At 50.6% G+C, this 16,565-nt stretch overlaps 1 protein-coding gene across 1 annotated transcript in view; it reads right to left on the bottom strand.

The window, feature by feature from the left end:
- Positions 1-16,565, bottom strand: part of Esyt3 (extended synaptotagmin 3) — a 42,888-nt gene that overhangs the window by 14,798 nt on the left and 11,525 nt on the right. The window contains exons 2-8 of the mRNA XM_021636621.2: positions 9,529-9,570; positions 7,089-7,223; positions 4,952-5,028; positions 3,904-3,970; positions 3,224-3,313; positions 2,334-2,389; positions 1,402-1,522 (exon numbers count right to left, since the gene is read on the bottom strand). Of these exons, the coding sequence (XP_021492296.2) occupies positions 1,402-1,522; positions 2,334-2,389; positions 3,224-3,313; positions 3,904-3,970; positions 4,952-5,028; positions 7,089-7,223; positions 9,529-9,570 (588 nt within the window). The remainder of the gene's footprint in view (positions 1-1,401; positions 1,523-2,333; positions 2,390-3,223; positions 3,314-3,903; positions 3,971-4,951; positions 5,029-7,088; positions 7,224-9,528; positions 9,571-16,565) is intronic.

Below are 16,565 nucleotides of genomic sequence, written 5' to 3'. Positions count from 1 at the left end.
TTAACACAACCTGGCTGGGTGCAGACAATGAGAGGCTAGCCTGTGCAGCCCTAAGTGGGTTATCTACGTCACAAGCCCTCCTCCCAAACCTCAGGGATCGTTGTGGAAGAGGAAGCGGGAAGCTGTGAGAGTTGGAGGGGGTGGATGACTACAAGGTTACAAGCTGCGTAGATGAACCCAGTAGTTGTGACAGCACACACAAGGCCCGTGCAAGCTCAGGCCAGACAAAATTCCAGGGAGGGGGAACGTCAGTTCCCTTTAAGGTTAAAACCCCTGGTGAGTTCATTCTTCTCCTAGCAGGGATCAGTTGCCAGTAGCTTCTCAGCTAGGAGTGGCCCTTCATGGCCTTTGTGTCCCTCTCCAAAATACACTGCATGGAATTCTCAAAGAACTAATCAAAAGCCTAAAAATCAAAAGAAATGGGGACTATGACCATAAACAGAGATGCACACATGTGGCCATGTGTGTTCACATTTACTAACGCTCAAACACAGTGGAAAAAATGTTACTTGGGGTGTGGGGATTGAGAAAAAGGAGCAAGAGGTAGTCACGCTCCTTAAGATAAAGTGCTGGTATTGGCCTTTATGTAATTGTACAAAAAAGAATAAACAGTGAAACTTGAAAACAGCGGACAGAAGGAAATCAATGTGACTATTCACACAGAAGCTGCCCCCAAAGAGGTTTAAGTGTGCCAAGTCGTCAGGATGTTCCCGAGGGAGCATGCTCAGAGGATAAAATGCTTTTAGGAATTCTCCCATGGGCAAGGTGATGTTTAGGTTGTTATGGTCCTGCTGCCTATGTCATGTGGCTGAAAGCCACGGAGCGACCATGGGAAGACTTGGGACATCCGTGCTCCCTGCCTAGTCAGCTCTTGTCCCTGAGCTTGGTGTGTGCACTGGGGTATGTATCGGGCTGAGCATTAGCGGGAAGCCTAAGGCTTTTCACCCAGCAGATGGTGACACGTATGTTTTTCTCTTCCAGAGCCCCTAACTGCAGTGAGTTAGCAAGTGCTACTTTTTGTAGGGTAGCCACAGGGAAATCTCCAGGGGCCTCATGAGCGGGCCCCAGGAAGTTGGTGAAAATGGGCTTAGAACCCAAAGAATTCTCAGTCCGGGTTTAACCAAGAACCTTCCTTCTCTGTAGATGCAAAGGTCCTTTCCACCACTGAACAGTCAAAGGAGCCTTCCTAGGGAGGAAGGGGACCTCAGCTGTCATGCACTGCCAACTTCCAGCTATACTGGGGACATATCTTCCCAGATGGTGACTTTGGGAAAGTTACATACCCACCCTAGGTTCAGTGGCACCCTGTGAAATGGGTTGCTGTGTCCTAAAAAAAAAAGTAGAGCCGGCCAGCATCCATCCTCGCTGGCCCGATGCGCTGAGCCAGCTCCCAGTACTCACGCAGGGCATAGGGAAGCGCAGGTTGGTCACATCCATCCCCTTCTTTACGGGCACAGTCACACGGTTGGGCAGCACCAGGTGGGCAGCGATGAGGTCCTCCAGCAGGCTGTCTGATACGTCACTGAAACAGCCATGAAGCTGTGGAGGGGTGGCATTGCCTCCCCATTCCACCTGCTCCTCTACCCATCCTCAGCGCTTGACACCGAGGCTCCGGCTTGGCAGAATGCTCCACCAGAGGCAACACTGAACTCCGCCTGCCCAGATGCTGGGTGTGAAGTGCATATACTTTCTGACACCTAGACATACCGACACCTAGACATAGAGCAGCATCCTGCTTACAACACCCCACCACACACACACACACACACACACCACACACACATGGCCCTGCTTTATTTCCAGGCAACAAAGAGCACCTTAAGAACAGGTCTTAGGACCTGGGTCAAGATTCCCATTCATATTCCCTAGCTGCCCTGACTCTATGGATGTCCCTACTCCCTTGCCCTCAGTGACGTAACACAAGGCTGCTAATGGCTGTGCCATGACTAGACATGAAGGGAGTGGTGGGTGTATCACCTGTGCATGTTACCCGTGGTTACAGAGGCCACCGGGCCTCCCAGTACACTGGGGGTAGGAAAGGGTGAAGAAGAGCAATGACACACATAACCACGGTGTGCGTGTGCATGGGCTCTGTCTGGGGACTTTGCGATGGAAAAACCTGGCCCCGCAAAGCTCTTACGGTTCTGTTTGCACTCATCCACAGGTTAGCCTCCTCTAACCACACATGAGCGCATGCATGCACACACACACACGTGCCCTGTGCTTGCCCCCTTTCCCACTTCTCATGCGGAGTGTAGGGAGGATCCAGCCTCTTCAGCTCATCGCACGCACTGTTAGGATTCCAGACAGGCCCCTGCACCCCAGGCACTCACTTGATACCCGGCATGTCCAGCAGGTTGGTCAAGCCTGTCCAGTTGATCTGCAAGTGCTGCAGGGCAAAAGGAGGCTGTTAGGCTCGAGGATCTGGGAGCCCAGGGCTACCCTCCTCATACCTTCTCCCCAACTCCTCACACCCCCTCAAGGGAGAACCCCACATGCTGAGTGAGGTAGGGAAGAGGTCTCTCAGCCTGCCAAACCTGTCCTGGGATACGGAGGAGTGTCCTAGCTGGCTTTAGTTGTCACCTGGACACACGAAGAGCCAGCGGAGAGGCCTCATTTGAGCGGTTGCCCAGATCATACTGGCCTATGGGTGAGGTGGTAGGGGCGTGTCTTGATTGTTAATTGACATAGAAGGCCCCGGCCCACCGTGGGTGACACTGTTCCCTGAGCAGGAGGTGGTCTTGGGCTGAATAAGAAAGCAAGCAAGCAGTTTTCCTCTGTGGTTTCTGCTTTAAGTATCTGCTTGAATTCCTGCCCCGACTTCCCTGGATGAGGGACTGAATGCTCGAATTAACCCATTCCTCTCCTAAGATGCTTCTGATTATTGTTTGAACAGCACAGTAGAGAGAAACTACAGGATTCCAGGCCTTCGTTGCCAGGCCCACCACTGAAAGGGGCTGTGCTACCCAGCCAGGCTGGCCCACGTTTGTCTCGGCTCCGCTTTGGAGAGCTGGTGACCCTCTTTCAGCTTAGCTTCCCCATCACGGGCAGAGCCAACTCTAACTCCTTGAGGTTGCCTTATGGGACCAAATTAGCTTTGGGGCAGAGCTGTCCAGCTGTGGCGGTTTGAGGCGACGTCCGTTTTCAGGCTTGTTGCCAATATGGGAGGTCCAAATATCTGCTCACGGGGAGCACTAGGCCTGTCCCTGGGCTTTGAGCTCACCGGCTTTTGCAGGAAGAACACGGTCACAGCTCCCACGAAGGGCTTGTCCACCAGCAGGGGCTCTAGAATGATACGTAGGGTGCCCTGCAACTGGTGGGCACAGAGAGCTGTGAGGGGCCAAACCTCCTTTCTTCTCATACCTGCCACTCAGCTCAGTTCTTTCGGGGCCTCATGATCACGCATGCCGCCCCCACTGTCAAGACGACCTGACTAGGCCTCCAGCTGTCACTGAAGGGACCATACTTTATGTTCCGAGGCCTGTACACAGCTGTGACCCCACCGCTGGCCACCAACTAACTACAAAGGCCGTGGACTATCTACGCTGTGGGCAGCTGGGGTGGCCGGGGCACAGAAGTGATTCCCACATCTGGATACAGCTTCTGACAAGGAGCGTTTCCGCCTCCCAGCCTACCTGGGTCTTAGGTAAGGCTCTCCCTCCCTTCCCTACACAGCCAAAGCCTCTGGAGACTTGACACACCAGTGGCTCCAGAGCCCCAAGGCCAAGCAGGGTTAGGGGAGCCCAGGACCACTTGCTGACTGTGTGACTTCACGGCTGCTCCCATGATGTCACCAGCCCGTGGTGACATCGAGTCTTTCACGACCTGTTCCAGTGTGAGCTGCTTCCACTTCTCCGAGCCCACTGCAGGGGCTGGGGCCACAGTCATGGTGTCCACACTCACCTGGATGCCATTGATGCCTGCTCGGATCTTCTGAAGCTCCACACTGATCTCGCAGTCCCCGATGTAGCTAAAACAGGGAGAGTGAAGGGAGGAGAAGAAGGAGCAAGCAGGAAACCTGCCCAGTAGCACACAGCTTCGGCCCTTCTTGCCGGCCACCAAGGGTCAGTAGTCACTCAAAGTGTCACTCATACCATGGCCTCAGCCTCTCTCGGCCCCTCCCCGCCTCCTGCACCCCGTGGCTTAGGCATATGCCCACCTCTGTCTATGAAAGCAGTGCCTTGTGGTACTACCTAGCCCCACGGCATCCAGAGAGGAAAAGGAGGGACTTGTAAGCACGTGGTCCTTCTGCCACATCTGGGTTCCTGACCAAGAGGGCACAGGTGCAGTGTCACCGGGTTCATCCTGCTATCACTACTAGTTATTGCTGGAGGTGGAGACAGGGCACACGGGTGACCATCAGGGGATGAGCCCTGAGGAACCCAGGATGGGTGCCTTTGAGGGCAAAGGTCAAAGGTTAAGGCCTGAAGGAGACTAAGGGGAGGGAGGAGGTGGGCATTCACACACTGACACACATGGGCACAGACCTCAGGCATGCTCGGTGAGCGGGGACAGGCAGAACAGGGTGGCAGCGGTGCCAAGCACCACCTGAGAGGCTGAACCACTCATATGAGGATCTCATGGCAGAGCGCCTGGGGCCAGGGACACTTTATGGTGGGCCACCACCCCAGCACAATGGAGACCAGCTCCTAGGAGGCTGCTCCGACTCTCCAGGTAGCCCAACTGTGGCTTGCAAGCAAGCTCTGCTGCCTGGCTGTGTTGCGCAGAGCTGCAGGGGGTTACAGGAAGCCAGGCTCAAGCTGAAGAGTAAACCAGGGTTGGCTATTTGGAGACAGTCACTCTTCTATACTCCGCCTTTTACAAAGACCACCAGAGGTGGCTGTGGTCCTAGGAAGGCTTTTAGACCCCAAGTTCATGTTCATGCAATCTGCTCTATCTTCAAGCTACTGTCTAGAGCTACCTAGCCTGTCCCCCAGACATCAGGACTCACCAGATCTGCAGGTCCAGGGTCACTTTCCTCCGGTTGCTTTTGTCAGTGTGTGCCTTGACACCGTTCACCTTGGGGCACTGGAAAAGATGAGGGGAGGGCAATGGGTCCCCTTCACGCTTTCCCTTCCTGCCACAGCCAGCCACTTGCCAGTATCCATGCAGAAGCCAAGGGGTAGTGGGGTTCTAGCTTGGCCTCATATGCCCCCAGCCCAGCCCCAGAGACTGTGGACTGGGAAGAGTCAAATAAGGAAAAGCCTCGCTGCACCCCACCTCTCCCAGGGGACTTAGGGAGAGGGTTGCAGCATCTCCTGAGGTTTAACTTGAGTGTGGCAGATGGGAAGAAGCTGGCCCCACAGGGGAACGGAAGGTTCAGTCCCTTCTGTTTCCATCTCCCCCTCTGCTCACTGTTCTCTTGGGTACTCTGGCTAAGACTAATCAAGACTAAAACCTAAATTTCATTTGTACCTGAATCAGCAACATGCACGTCAAAGCGCTGAGGGGAAAGGTTCACTGACCTGCTGCTATTCAGTTTGCAGTACGTTTTAGAGAGAGATGAGTATAAGAGACAGAGGCACGGAAATATAATAAATCCAGCTTAATCTGTATGATGGTGAGTCTGCTCACTGGTTACTTCATTAAAAATTTTATGTTTGAAATTTTTCATGGTAAATTATTGGGGGAAAGTTCAACCAGTTTCACAAGGAGGAAGGATTCCATTACATTTCTATTCGCGCCACAGAAAGTATCATTTTAAAATGGATTATCGGAGCTGGAGAGAGCAGGGTTTGGTTTCCAGAACTTACACAGTGGCTGCCCTTTCCTTCTTCTTGCCCTCCCCTCTCCTGAGAGCCTCTGGCACGCATGTGGCACATATAAACCCGTTCAGGTGCACACAATAAAATCTGAAAATGTAGTAACCTTTAAATAGGTTGTCAGAGTACGGAGCATAAATATGACAGGGCCATGTCCAGGAGTTCATTAAGAACACAACAGTTTTGTGGTGGTGGTGGTTGTTTTTACGCGTCTGTGGTTAGTTTTCTTATATCTATTTACAATTCATCTGGTATTTTTAATTTGAGACTTTCTGTGGTATCTGAAATTGAATCCAAGACCTTCTTCTGTATGTTAGGCAACATACAGAGAATGCTAGAGACAATGTTAGGCCCAGAGAATGCTAGAGACAATGGCAGATGTAAAAGAAGGAGATAGGACAAATGCATAGGAGAGAGCATGTGTCCTGGGAGAACTCTACTCAATCAATGGAGGGAGGAAAAATGGGAGGATGAGGGACAAAGAGGAGATGGTCAAGGCCAGGAACAGAAGGCCTTGAAAAGGCAGGAGGGAGAGTCTGGCCATTCACTTGCAAGGCTAGAACATCTGGTCAACCTCCTTGGGTTCAGTGCCAAAGGAGTGGCCTGGAGGCCAGGCCCTGCTCTAAGCTCAATAGTCCTCGTGGCTCTGCCTTCCGAGTTCTTCAAAAGCATCTCCGACAGCACTTCTTTTGGGATGCCTATAGTCTTCACAGAACTAGTGTGAGCTCCTAATACTCTGAACTGCTTTGTAGCACTGTCACAAACCACCAGACAGGTGATCACAGCTGGGTCCTGAGGTCAGCAGTTACAATCGGTCCATCTTTTCTTCTTCTTCTTCATAGAGATAGGGTTTCTCTATGTAACCTTGGCTGCCCTGGACTCACTTTCACTTTGTAGGCTCACTTTGTAGGCCAGGCTGGCCTTGAACTCCCAATGATCCACCTGCCTCTGCCTCCCCGAGTGCTGGGATTACAGGTGTGCCCCACCATGCCCAGCTCAACCTGTCCACCTTTGTATGGATCTGGCTCCCTTCATGCATGTTTCTAAACTCTCTAAGAAAAAAAAAAAAAAAGGAACTATTTTCCTCCGTTTCTTTCTGTTCTCTGGCCTTGGTTTCTTGGAACCTGAAAAGCTGGGCAGGAGGACAGGAGGTGAGGCCTGTGCACTGAGCCTGACATGCTGGGAAACACAGCAGGGGCTATGGCCCTCTGGGGCCCAGCGGGATCTTCATCACCAGGTGACTGATGGTGGTGAGGGGAACAAGAAGAGAAGACAGGGGAAAGACCGCCCAGCAGGTCCAGGCTGACCTCACAGAGGAGTACTAACCTTCTGCCCAAAGTAGAGCTTGGTGAAGGTGAAGGTTCTGAGGTGGGCACTCTTCCCCCGGATCTTGGGCTCCAGCTTCTCCCGAACCTTGTTCTCCATGATCATGCTTAGGTAGGGCCAAATCTGCATGATGATCTGCAAATAGGGACAGAGGCCCTTGGAGGTCAGGTCTGTGCCCCAGGCTGCAGATCCGCAGCAGCCTAGGTCCTCTGCAGCCTGGCCCCATGGGTGGAGCCCACAGTCCTCACGCTGTCTCCCACCCATCAATCAATCCGTTCTACAAATACGTCAGGGCAACAGCAGGTCCCACTGCCACGAAGAGGTTTGGGTGCATTGTGCAGGATACCATGGAAACACACTTCTGTTTAATTTAGTCATACAAAGCCATTAGGTCTCTGCGAAACACATGCTCGTTCTGTATTGCAGCTTACATGCAGGGTAACAGGTACTAACAGGTTAAGGAAAAAACAGTGATGAACTGTTTCCTGTGGGTATAATTTCTAGAAGCCAGAAGAGGCAGCCTTTGGTCCATTTCTGCCCTAGGATGAGTCACAGGGCTGGTCTGAAAGCCAAGGATGGGACCAAGTTCCTTCAGATACCAGGGCCTCATGTACCCATGCTCTCTCCTTACGTAAATACTGAGTCCTTACACAAACCCAGACTGTCCAGCCTACTACACGCCCAGCTGGTTGGTACAGCTTACAGCTCCTAGGCTGTGAACATGCCCAGCAAGTTTTTGTGATGAATGAATGTTGCAGGCAGCTATGACACAGTGGGCAGTGTTTGTAAACAGAGCCAAGCCCAGAAAAGACATGGCTGAGAGAAACAGTAGGCAGGAAATGCTCAGCTCCATCATAATCCATGGGACCCACAATGGTATTTTGGTTCATTGATAAAAATTGATGTCATGCAGATGCAGCTGTACAACGATCAATATTTAGTGAGTGAGTGTGTATGTATGTGTGTGTGTCTGTGTGTGCATACGCTTTGCACCACAGCACTCACGGGGAGGTCAGAGGACAACTCACAGGACTGTGTTCTTCCCGTGATGTACGTCACGGGAACGGAACATCCTTACCTGCTAGGCTATCGCTCTGGCAAGGCACAACATCCTTAACTGACCTACAGACTAGTTCAGTTTCCCTTTCACCACTAGGGACCATTTGCAGGTGTAAAGTGACAGGTTGGGGGGCAGAAGTAGTGGGGGCCTTGGGCTTCGGTCTATCATAGGAAGGCGGCCCTCCTTCCACTCTGCTCCTTCCGGTAACTCGGCAGAGCCTGAAGGTACGGGACCCGGGCTCCTCCCCCCACTCTCTCGGAGGCTTCTCCCAGGCCATCTTCCGGTGCTCTCCAGCACTTCCGGCATACCCCTTACGTGCGGTTCACCTCCACAGCTGCCTCCAGGGCCACGCGGCACTCAGTGAGAATGCAGGCTCTGCAGTGATCAGGGCCTGGCTGGCACGCCCAGAAAGGGCTCTGCAGAGTGTGTCCCAGAGGCCAGGGACACGGCTGTTCACCACAGAACCCAGGTCACTCCTAGAGCAGCAAGCTCTAAATTCTTCCTGGGTCTGGGGCAGCTGTTGACACACTCGGCCATGACACTTCCGAGAATGTCGGGCTATCAACCTGATGGTCACAACTGCCAGGAGTGCTGCTATAGACCAAGCCTCGTCCCAGGCTTAAGGAGAGTCTGAGAATCAGGAGTCTCTAGGCTGGGGGCGGGGCACTCAGGCTTCTCATCTGGAAAGTCGGGGTTCCTGATGCAGACGGGTCAGAAGGCAGGCCATGGAGCAGCTAGCCAGCACGAGGGGCGTTCCGCTAGGTGACCTTCCTCCAGTCATAACTACTTTCCTCCCCTGGTGTCAGAGAACCCGTACTCAGCAAGGGCCTGGGCCCGGTTCATATTCAGTCCCATTGCACAGATAAGGAAACCAGCTCAGAGATAAAGGGCAAATTGCCCAAGGCTGCACAGCAGTGGCTTTGTAGCTGCGTTGGGAGCCATATGGAATCCAGATGCGGTGTCTAACTAGTGTGTTCCTTGACTTACATAATGATCTTGAGGGGAAGGAAATAAGGGTTGAACTTTTCTCTATAAATTTTCTGTGTATTTTTTTTTTTAACTTTTCTCCTTGGCCCAGATATTAATTTAAAACTTATCTAAAGGGGGAAAAAAAAACTCGAAGGGAAGAAAGCCCTTTTGTGAATGAACCAGTGGGGGAGCCTGTCACTCAAGCTTGGCAGAGGAGGGGCCTCTCTGCCCTCCTTAGCAAGGGAAGTACAGTCTGAGGTTTGGGTCTGCACAGCGCTCCCATCAGGGTTGCTCAGTGACTCCAACGGTGAGTAGAGTTCCCGTGGTTACTGGAAGGAGCAGAGATGCCCAGGCCTGCAATGAACGCAGCCTGCCCTGACCACCAATACCCTGCCCCGCCCACAGCCTTACCTTATTGGCCCACTCCACACGCTCCACATCGGGAAAGTGTATCTAGAAAAGAGAAACCCAAAGGAGGGATTTAGGCCAGGGCACCCGCCCCCAGCAGGAGTCCTGGGAACCTTGGTCCTGCTCCCTGGAGACGGCTCGCAGAATCCGCACCCCTTGCCTGTGCGTGGGCTCCTGCTTCTGCATTAGGTGACGAGGGTGCCCTTGACTCCTCGCTCTGCCGCCTCAGGCCCAGTCTGCTCTCCTAGCCCTGCTTTGATTTCACGGGAGAAGCAGCGCCAGCACCACCGTGCCTTCGAGGCCTGTGTGGTGGCCTGAGGAAGGCTCCCCACAGTTTCTCTCTTCCCTTGCTCGCCGTCCAGCTATGCTGAGGCGCAGAGGAAGACTCTTGAGGCTGCTACTTTGCATGAGTTCTATACACCACTGATACCTTCAGGTTAACAAGCAAATCTGCACCTCACAAATCGCGTTTATTCATTCCGAGGAGGCAAGCAGTACCCTGTAGATATGCCAGCAAAGGCAAAACTTGGCTAAGCAGTAAGAAATTCATCATTTTATCAGGAAATGTCACCACTCAGTGACAGCCATCTTAGGGTACCATTTTCAACAGCCACTGGTGCGTGTGTGTGAGATGAAGTACCTATTGTCCTCTCTTCTTTCTTTACTCTCAGGAGTCCCACCCAGGCCTCCCTTTCTCCAGCACAGGACCCTCAGGCCCTGTCACATGGCAACTTAACTTCCGCTAGGTCCCAACCCCTCTTCCTGCCCCTGGTGAGCCAAAAAAGGGGCCACCAGCAGGGCTAGTGGGGGTCCCAGGATGCAGGCTCACCTCCACATGATTTGCCTCCACTCCTCTGATAGCCCCCGGCCTCTCAGTTCAACTCTCCACCAAGGTCCTACACATCCTGATTTCCGGGGTGTCAAACAGTCCCTGTCACCCACCCCTCCCTGTTCTCTGGAACTGCTGTTATTTGTCATTATCCATCCCACACTTCCAGGTTTCCAAGTAGAAATGCCCCCTGGGGTGCCTAATGGCTCTCCATTGCAGAACTCAATACACTTTCTGACAGCCCTCTCCCCACCAGCCTGGAAAGGTGCGGCTCCCTGCGGCAGCCTGCCCCCAGCACGGGAATGTCCTAACAAACACTGTACACAGGGGAACACTGAATAAATGCATGCTGGCAGGACGGCAGGCGTCTTGCTCTCAAGGAGTGCTCAGGCTGAAGAAAACAGGTAGAGGACAGTCCACCTGAGCACGGGGTCGGGACCGAGACCACACGAAGGGGCCACGAGGGATCAGCTTCCGTCAGGCCCCTTGCTGTTTTGCTGGGCCATTCAGTCTCCATCCCAAGCCACCGTCCTTCCTGCTCTGGCAACAGTCCGGGTGTGGATCCTTCCACATTCTCAGCCCGGGCGGTTCTACGTCCTTGGGAACCGAGTTGTTCTGCCTCTGGACCCTGGAGGCCGAGCCAGCTCGGCAGGTCCAAAGCTGGCCACCCGCGGGAGCTGGTCAGGTGCCGATTTCTAAACTGCCTGGCACAGCCTGAATCAGAGTGCACTGGGGTGGGGCCGTGTGACTTATTTTTAACAAGCTCCTGCCGTGACTCTAGAGCTCAGTTAGGGCGGGCCGTGAGGTATCGATGAACAGCCCACGCCTTGTGTTCTGGTGACCCAAGAGAGCGTGGGAGGGACAAAACGATCAGGCCCACGTTCCTCAAGTTGCCATGGTCTCTCTCAGCTTACCAGCCCTGCCTTGGAGGCTCTTTAACCAAGAGGCTCCTCCACAGATGGTTTGAACCCCTCGCTGAGGACAGAAAGTGCGTCTAAGAAAAAAACCCACCAGGGCATCCAGTTTGGCGCGTGCTCCCTAGGGGGGCCTCCCTCAGCCAGATCTCAGCACCTATTCACGCTGGTGAGCAGCATACAGGGACCAATTCTCTTTGCCCAGTGAGCAGAAGAGAGAAGGCTGACACGAGCAAGCTCTGATGTGGAAAGGCCAGTCAGCCTCTTTCCCCATCATAACTGGTCTTTCTCGTGTTTTGAAGAAATCTTTCCCCATGCCAAATTCTCAAGGCTGTCCTAAGTTTTTATCTGCGGCTTCCGTATTTAGATCTTAGCTCTCCCTGGATTTTTTTTTTTTTAATAGACACACACAGACACACACTTTCTCTGTGATCTGGATTGTTCCTCTTCAAACTTCGACCCCATTAGTTTGTTTGCCTGTTCACACTCAGTTACTATGTTTTTTCAAACTGACCCGGGGCAGAGTGATGCTCCCTTCTCCAAACTTATTTAGATGGTGGTAATGTGTTAGTCAGCTTTGCATTACTGTGATAAAACACCTGGGATAATCAGTTTATAAGAAAAAAAAAAAAAAAAGCTTTGTTTCACCTCATGGAGTCCCAGTGTCCCACCTGAGGACACCCACCCTCCGCTGAGCCCCACCCCTAACGGACTCCATCACCTTCCAAATGCACCCTGATAGAGACCAAGCCTTTGCCACAGGGCTTGGGGGGGCAGAGGAGGGGATTCCAGATCAACCCACTGCAGCAGACAGAACATCTGTCAGACAACATTGTGGGTTTCGTAGTTATAAAAAACCAAAACAAAACTATTTTACTTTGTGCGAAAGTTTGCTGGACGTGAACATTTCTAATTGTTCCTGGATTGTCCTAGGTTATTTATTGTTTTTTATTTTTTGCCTTATTTTCACACAGGGCCTCATGCCCCAGACTTGCTAAGTAATCAGTCCTCCCAATTCCATCCTCCAAGCCATTGTTACAGTTACACACAGAAGGGCAGGCTCTCTCCCTCGAAGTAACAATCTTTATCTTTCTTCCTTGCTGTCCTTCTCTTCATTTCCCGTGCCCTGCCTTATCAGCCAGAGCCTGCACTGCATAAGCAGCAGGGGAGAGAGCCAGCAACTCCGCCTGGGGTTTGGCCTTCAAGGGAAGCACCTACGGTCTTTCTATAGAACACTCTCTACGGTAGATCTCAGGTCAGCACATGTCAGAGTCCGGGGAAGGGCTTCATCGATGTGTTTTCATCACGCAAGGGCATTTAGGATCTCCAACAGTCAGTGGCTCACAGCCATCCCTAACTCCAGTCCCAGGGAATCTGATGCCCTCTTCTGACTTCCCTGGGCGCCAAGCACGACACATGGTATACATAGATATGTGTAGACAAAATACTCACATGTGAAATCAAATGAATAAACCTCATAAAAATTAAATGCATAGGCCTGAGATTTCGATGGCTCCCTATTACTGTGTTCTATTATTTCTCTATGGTGTGAACCAAGATGGAAGCTACTGATAATTCTTCTATGAGCTGGTACACGATTAATTTCTGTGGCTGCTCCAAGGGTGATCTATTAGTTTTGTCTGGCTAACACCTTTGCCTTGCGTTTACTCTTTGCCTGATCAGCTGTTGTCAGAGAGGGGTAGACTGGGATTTCCAAGCCCATCTGCTTCCTCATGTCAGTGGCCAACTTCCATTTCAGGTTTGTGTTGCGAAACCCATTTGTCCGTGATGCATCTAATTGGCACCCTCCCGAGCATGCCTCGTCCTTTCCTGCCTTCAGGCTCGTGTTAAACTCCGCTGTCTAATAGGACAACTGCTATTCAAGTCTTTTGTTGCCAAATTGCTCAGTTGTGTTTTTCTATATTATTTTCAACATTTTAAAAAGAGATGTTGAATCATGAACGTGTGTGGAATGTGTTTACACGTATGTGCGTGTACATGTGGAATGTGTGTACATGTATTGCATGTACGCGTGGAATATGTGTACACGAGTGCAATGTCTGAGGAGGCCAGAAGAGAGCTGGGCTTACTAGCAGCTGTGGGCCACCCAACATGGATGGGAACTGCACTCAGGGCCTTTGCATAACCAGTAACTTCTCTACTGTGGAACCCTCTCTCCCACCCTCAACATTTTTGTGAAAAATAGAGAAATTAAGTTCTCCTGTTATTAGCGTCTGAAAAAAAATCAAGTTTGGAGCTGGCTGGGGATGACAGTGGGTAAAGACACCTGCCACTAAGCCTGATGGTCCGAATTCAATCCCTAAAACTAGGGGATAGAGAGCCAACTCTCCCACGTTATCTACTGTCTCCACACATTTACACAACACACACACACACACACACACACACACACACACACACACACACACTGAGAGAGAGAGAGAGAGCAAAAATAAGAAAATAAAATCAAAATGTAACTAAAAGTCTTTTTAAAATTAGCTTTTGTTATGGCATTTCAATTTTTTATTTATTTGTATTTTATGCACATCGGTGTTCTGCCTGCATGTATGTCCGTGTGAGGGTGTCAGATCCCTTGGTTAGTTGTGAGCTGCCATGTGGGTGCTGGGAGTTGAGCCAGGGTCCTTTGGAAGAGCAGCCAGTGCTCTTAACCACTGAGCCATCTCTGCCTTATCATGGCAGTTTTAAAAATTGTCTTTGCTGTTTCTCCCCCTGGTTCTTCCGCTTCCTTCCTTCCCTTGTGGGCTCCCAGCCCTGGACCCTCCTTTCCACTTTTATGCCATGTGTGCCCTTTGTACACACTCCGCTTTCTTAACTCTCTTGTTCCCTTCTCATGGTCTCCTGTTCCATGGTGTACACCCATTCTTACACCCTTTATTGCATAAATGCAAACATTAAATATTGGTATCCACTCAGGTGAGAACATGTGAGTTTTGTCTTTCTGAGACTTGGTCACCTCAATACTTTCTGGTCCCATCCATTTTCCGAAATTTTAATAATTCCATTTTTTTTCTTAACAGCTGTTGATAAACTAGATGTCCAGGCTGGGTCCATTTCTTTGCTACTATGAATAATGTAGCGATCAACCTGGATGTGCAAGTATCTCTGCGGTAGTTCACAGAGTCCTTTGGGTCTATGCCGAGGAGTGGCATGGCTGGTTCATATGCTACTTCTATTCTTAATTTTAATTTCATAGTGCTTACACTAGTGCACACACCTGCCAGTAAGCAGATAAGGGGGCCAATATCCCACATGCTTGCCAGCATTTATTGTTGTTTCCATGATCATAGCCATTCTGACTAGGGTAAGATGGAATCTCAAAATGATTCTAATTTGCATTTCCCCCATGACTAAGGATGCTGAACATATTACTGGCCTTTTGTGTTTCTTCTTTCGAGACTAGTCTGTTCATTAGCCTGCACATTAATTAGCAGTTTTATGTTTTTGTTTAAGTCTTGCAGTTCTTTACATGTGATTGGTATCAAACTGGTCTGGGGTAGAGCAGGCACAGATTTCACCCATTCTGTGGGCGGTTTCTCCTGCTGATACTTTCTCTTGCTGTGCAGAAACATTTTAACTTCACGTGGTTCCAGTTGTTCATTCTTGTGGCTACTTTCCTGTGCTGTTGGAGTCTTGTCTAGAAAGTTCTTGCCTAGACCGACAACTTTGACTGTATTGCCTATGTTTTCCTCAAGCAGCTGCAGAGTTTGGGGTTTTTAAAAAGTCTCTGATCTGTCCTCAGTTGATTCTTGAGCACAGTGAGAGATGTGAATCCAAGTTCGTTCTTCTCAGAGTGGCTGTTCACTTTCCTCACACCTCCTGTTGAATACACTGTTTTTTCCCCGGTGTATGTTTTCTTTCATAAATTTTAGATTTATTCATTTTATTTTTTACATGTATGTTGCCTGGATGTATGTGTGTACATCATGTACATGCTTATCACAGTGCTTGGAGCTAATGGCCATCTGGTTTTTCCTAAGTGGAGTTTTTTCGCCAGGAGACAGACTCATCCCTCTCTCTCCTCCCAAGAAGACTTTAGACTAAAGATGGGACAGCGAGATCTAAGCCTGGGTCAGCAGGACTACCCAGAATCTGGGGAAAGGCATCAGAGTTCCTGAAATGGATGAGCTTTTGAACCCAGCTGTGATGAGCCATTGGAAGGCTGGCTTTCCTAGGCATCCGATGCCAACGTGCCTACAGAGCTGATGGAGGCAGGCTAGTAAGGAAGTGGAACACTACCAGCCTGAGTGCTAGGTCACCATGGAAACAGAGAACAGGGAGCCACAGGCCAAGCTCAAGAGCTACTGAGCATGCTCTTGACATGTTTAGGGACAGCAGAACCCAACAGGAAAACATCTCTCCCAGCATCTTTTCACAGCAAGCGCTTCATTTACATCTCCCTGAACTTGCTGAAGCACCAGGATGAGCTCTGAAGAGATGGTTTCACAGTATTTTATTTTTTGTTCTTATCTGACTATGTGTGTGTACTTATAGATCTCTAAAACCATAGAGAAATGGTAGCACACATGTCTTCCTATTATAGTCATGTAACATTCCTAAGTTAGTTTTCGAACAATAAAAACTATAATTCTGCTTCCCTATGCCCCTACTTTCTCATCTTCAATATGGGTTCAATGCTGCCTCCTTCATGAATCCCAGGTAGATGAAATGGAACAGTGCATACAAAGTGCTCAGGACCCTTCATGATCCAGTGGTACCCCAGAAGTGGCAACTGTTACCAGAACTTATGAAAGCCCTCTGACCCTTTTGATCTCTGGTACATACAAAGTCCCTGGATTGTATGTCCCTCTCTGTCCCACCCAGAACCTAACTGAATCTCCTACTTTCCTCTGCCTTGAGAAACACCACTGAGAAGGAAACAGAGGATGGATAGAGGAGAAAGCACACAGTTCTATCAGAGGAGGAGACAAAGTTGGTGGCTGCTTTCCTGGCTCTGCCCATTGACTGAGACATCCATGTCCTAGATACATAGTCACTGATGGGTCTGAGCCTTCAAGGGCCATAGAAAACCCTGCCCAATGCCGGTGCCAGGTGAGGCCTGGCAAAGGAACTCAATCAGAGCCTCTGTCTTGTCTTTTCTTACCAAGGAACACAGGACAGAGCCCCACAGCCGCAGAGCTTCTGTTCCCATGCCCCAGGAAGCTGAGGTTCTTGAAACATTCTGGAAGTGGTTCTCAGACATTGATATAAAACCAAATCAGGAAACTTCTTGAGTGGTATCTTAACCTATGTGGATCTCTGTTAGGCCCTCAGAGGTT

Source organism: Meriones unguiculatus, chromosome 6 (genome assembly GCF_030254825.1).
Source record: "Meriones unguiculatus strain TT.TT164.6M chromosome 6, Bangor_MerUng_6.1, whole genome shotgun sequence".
Lineage (NCBI taxonomy): Eukaryota > Metazoa > Chordata > Mammalia > Rodentia > Muridae > Meriones > Meriones unguiculatus.
This window is presented reverse-complemented; position numbering and strand designations above follow the sequence as displayed.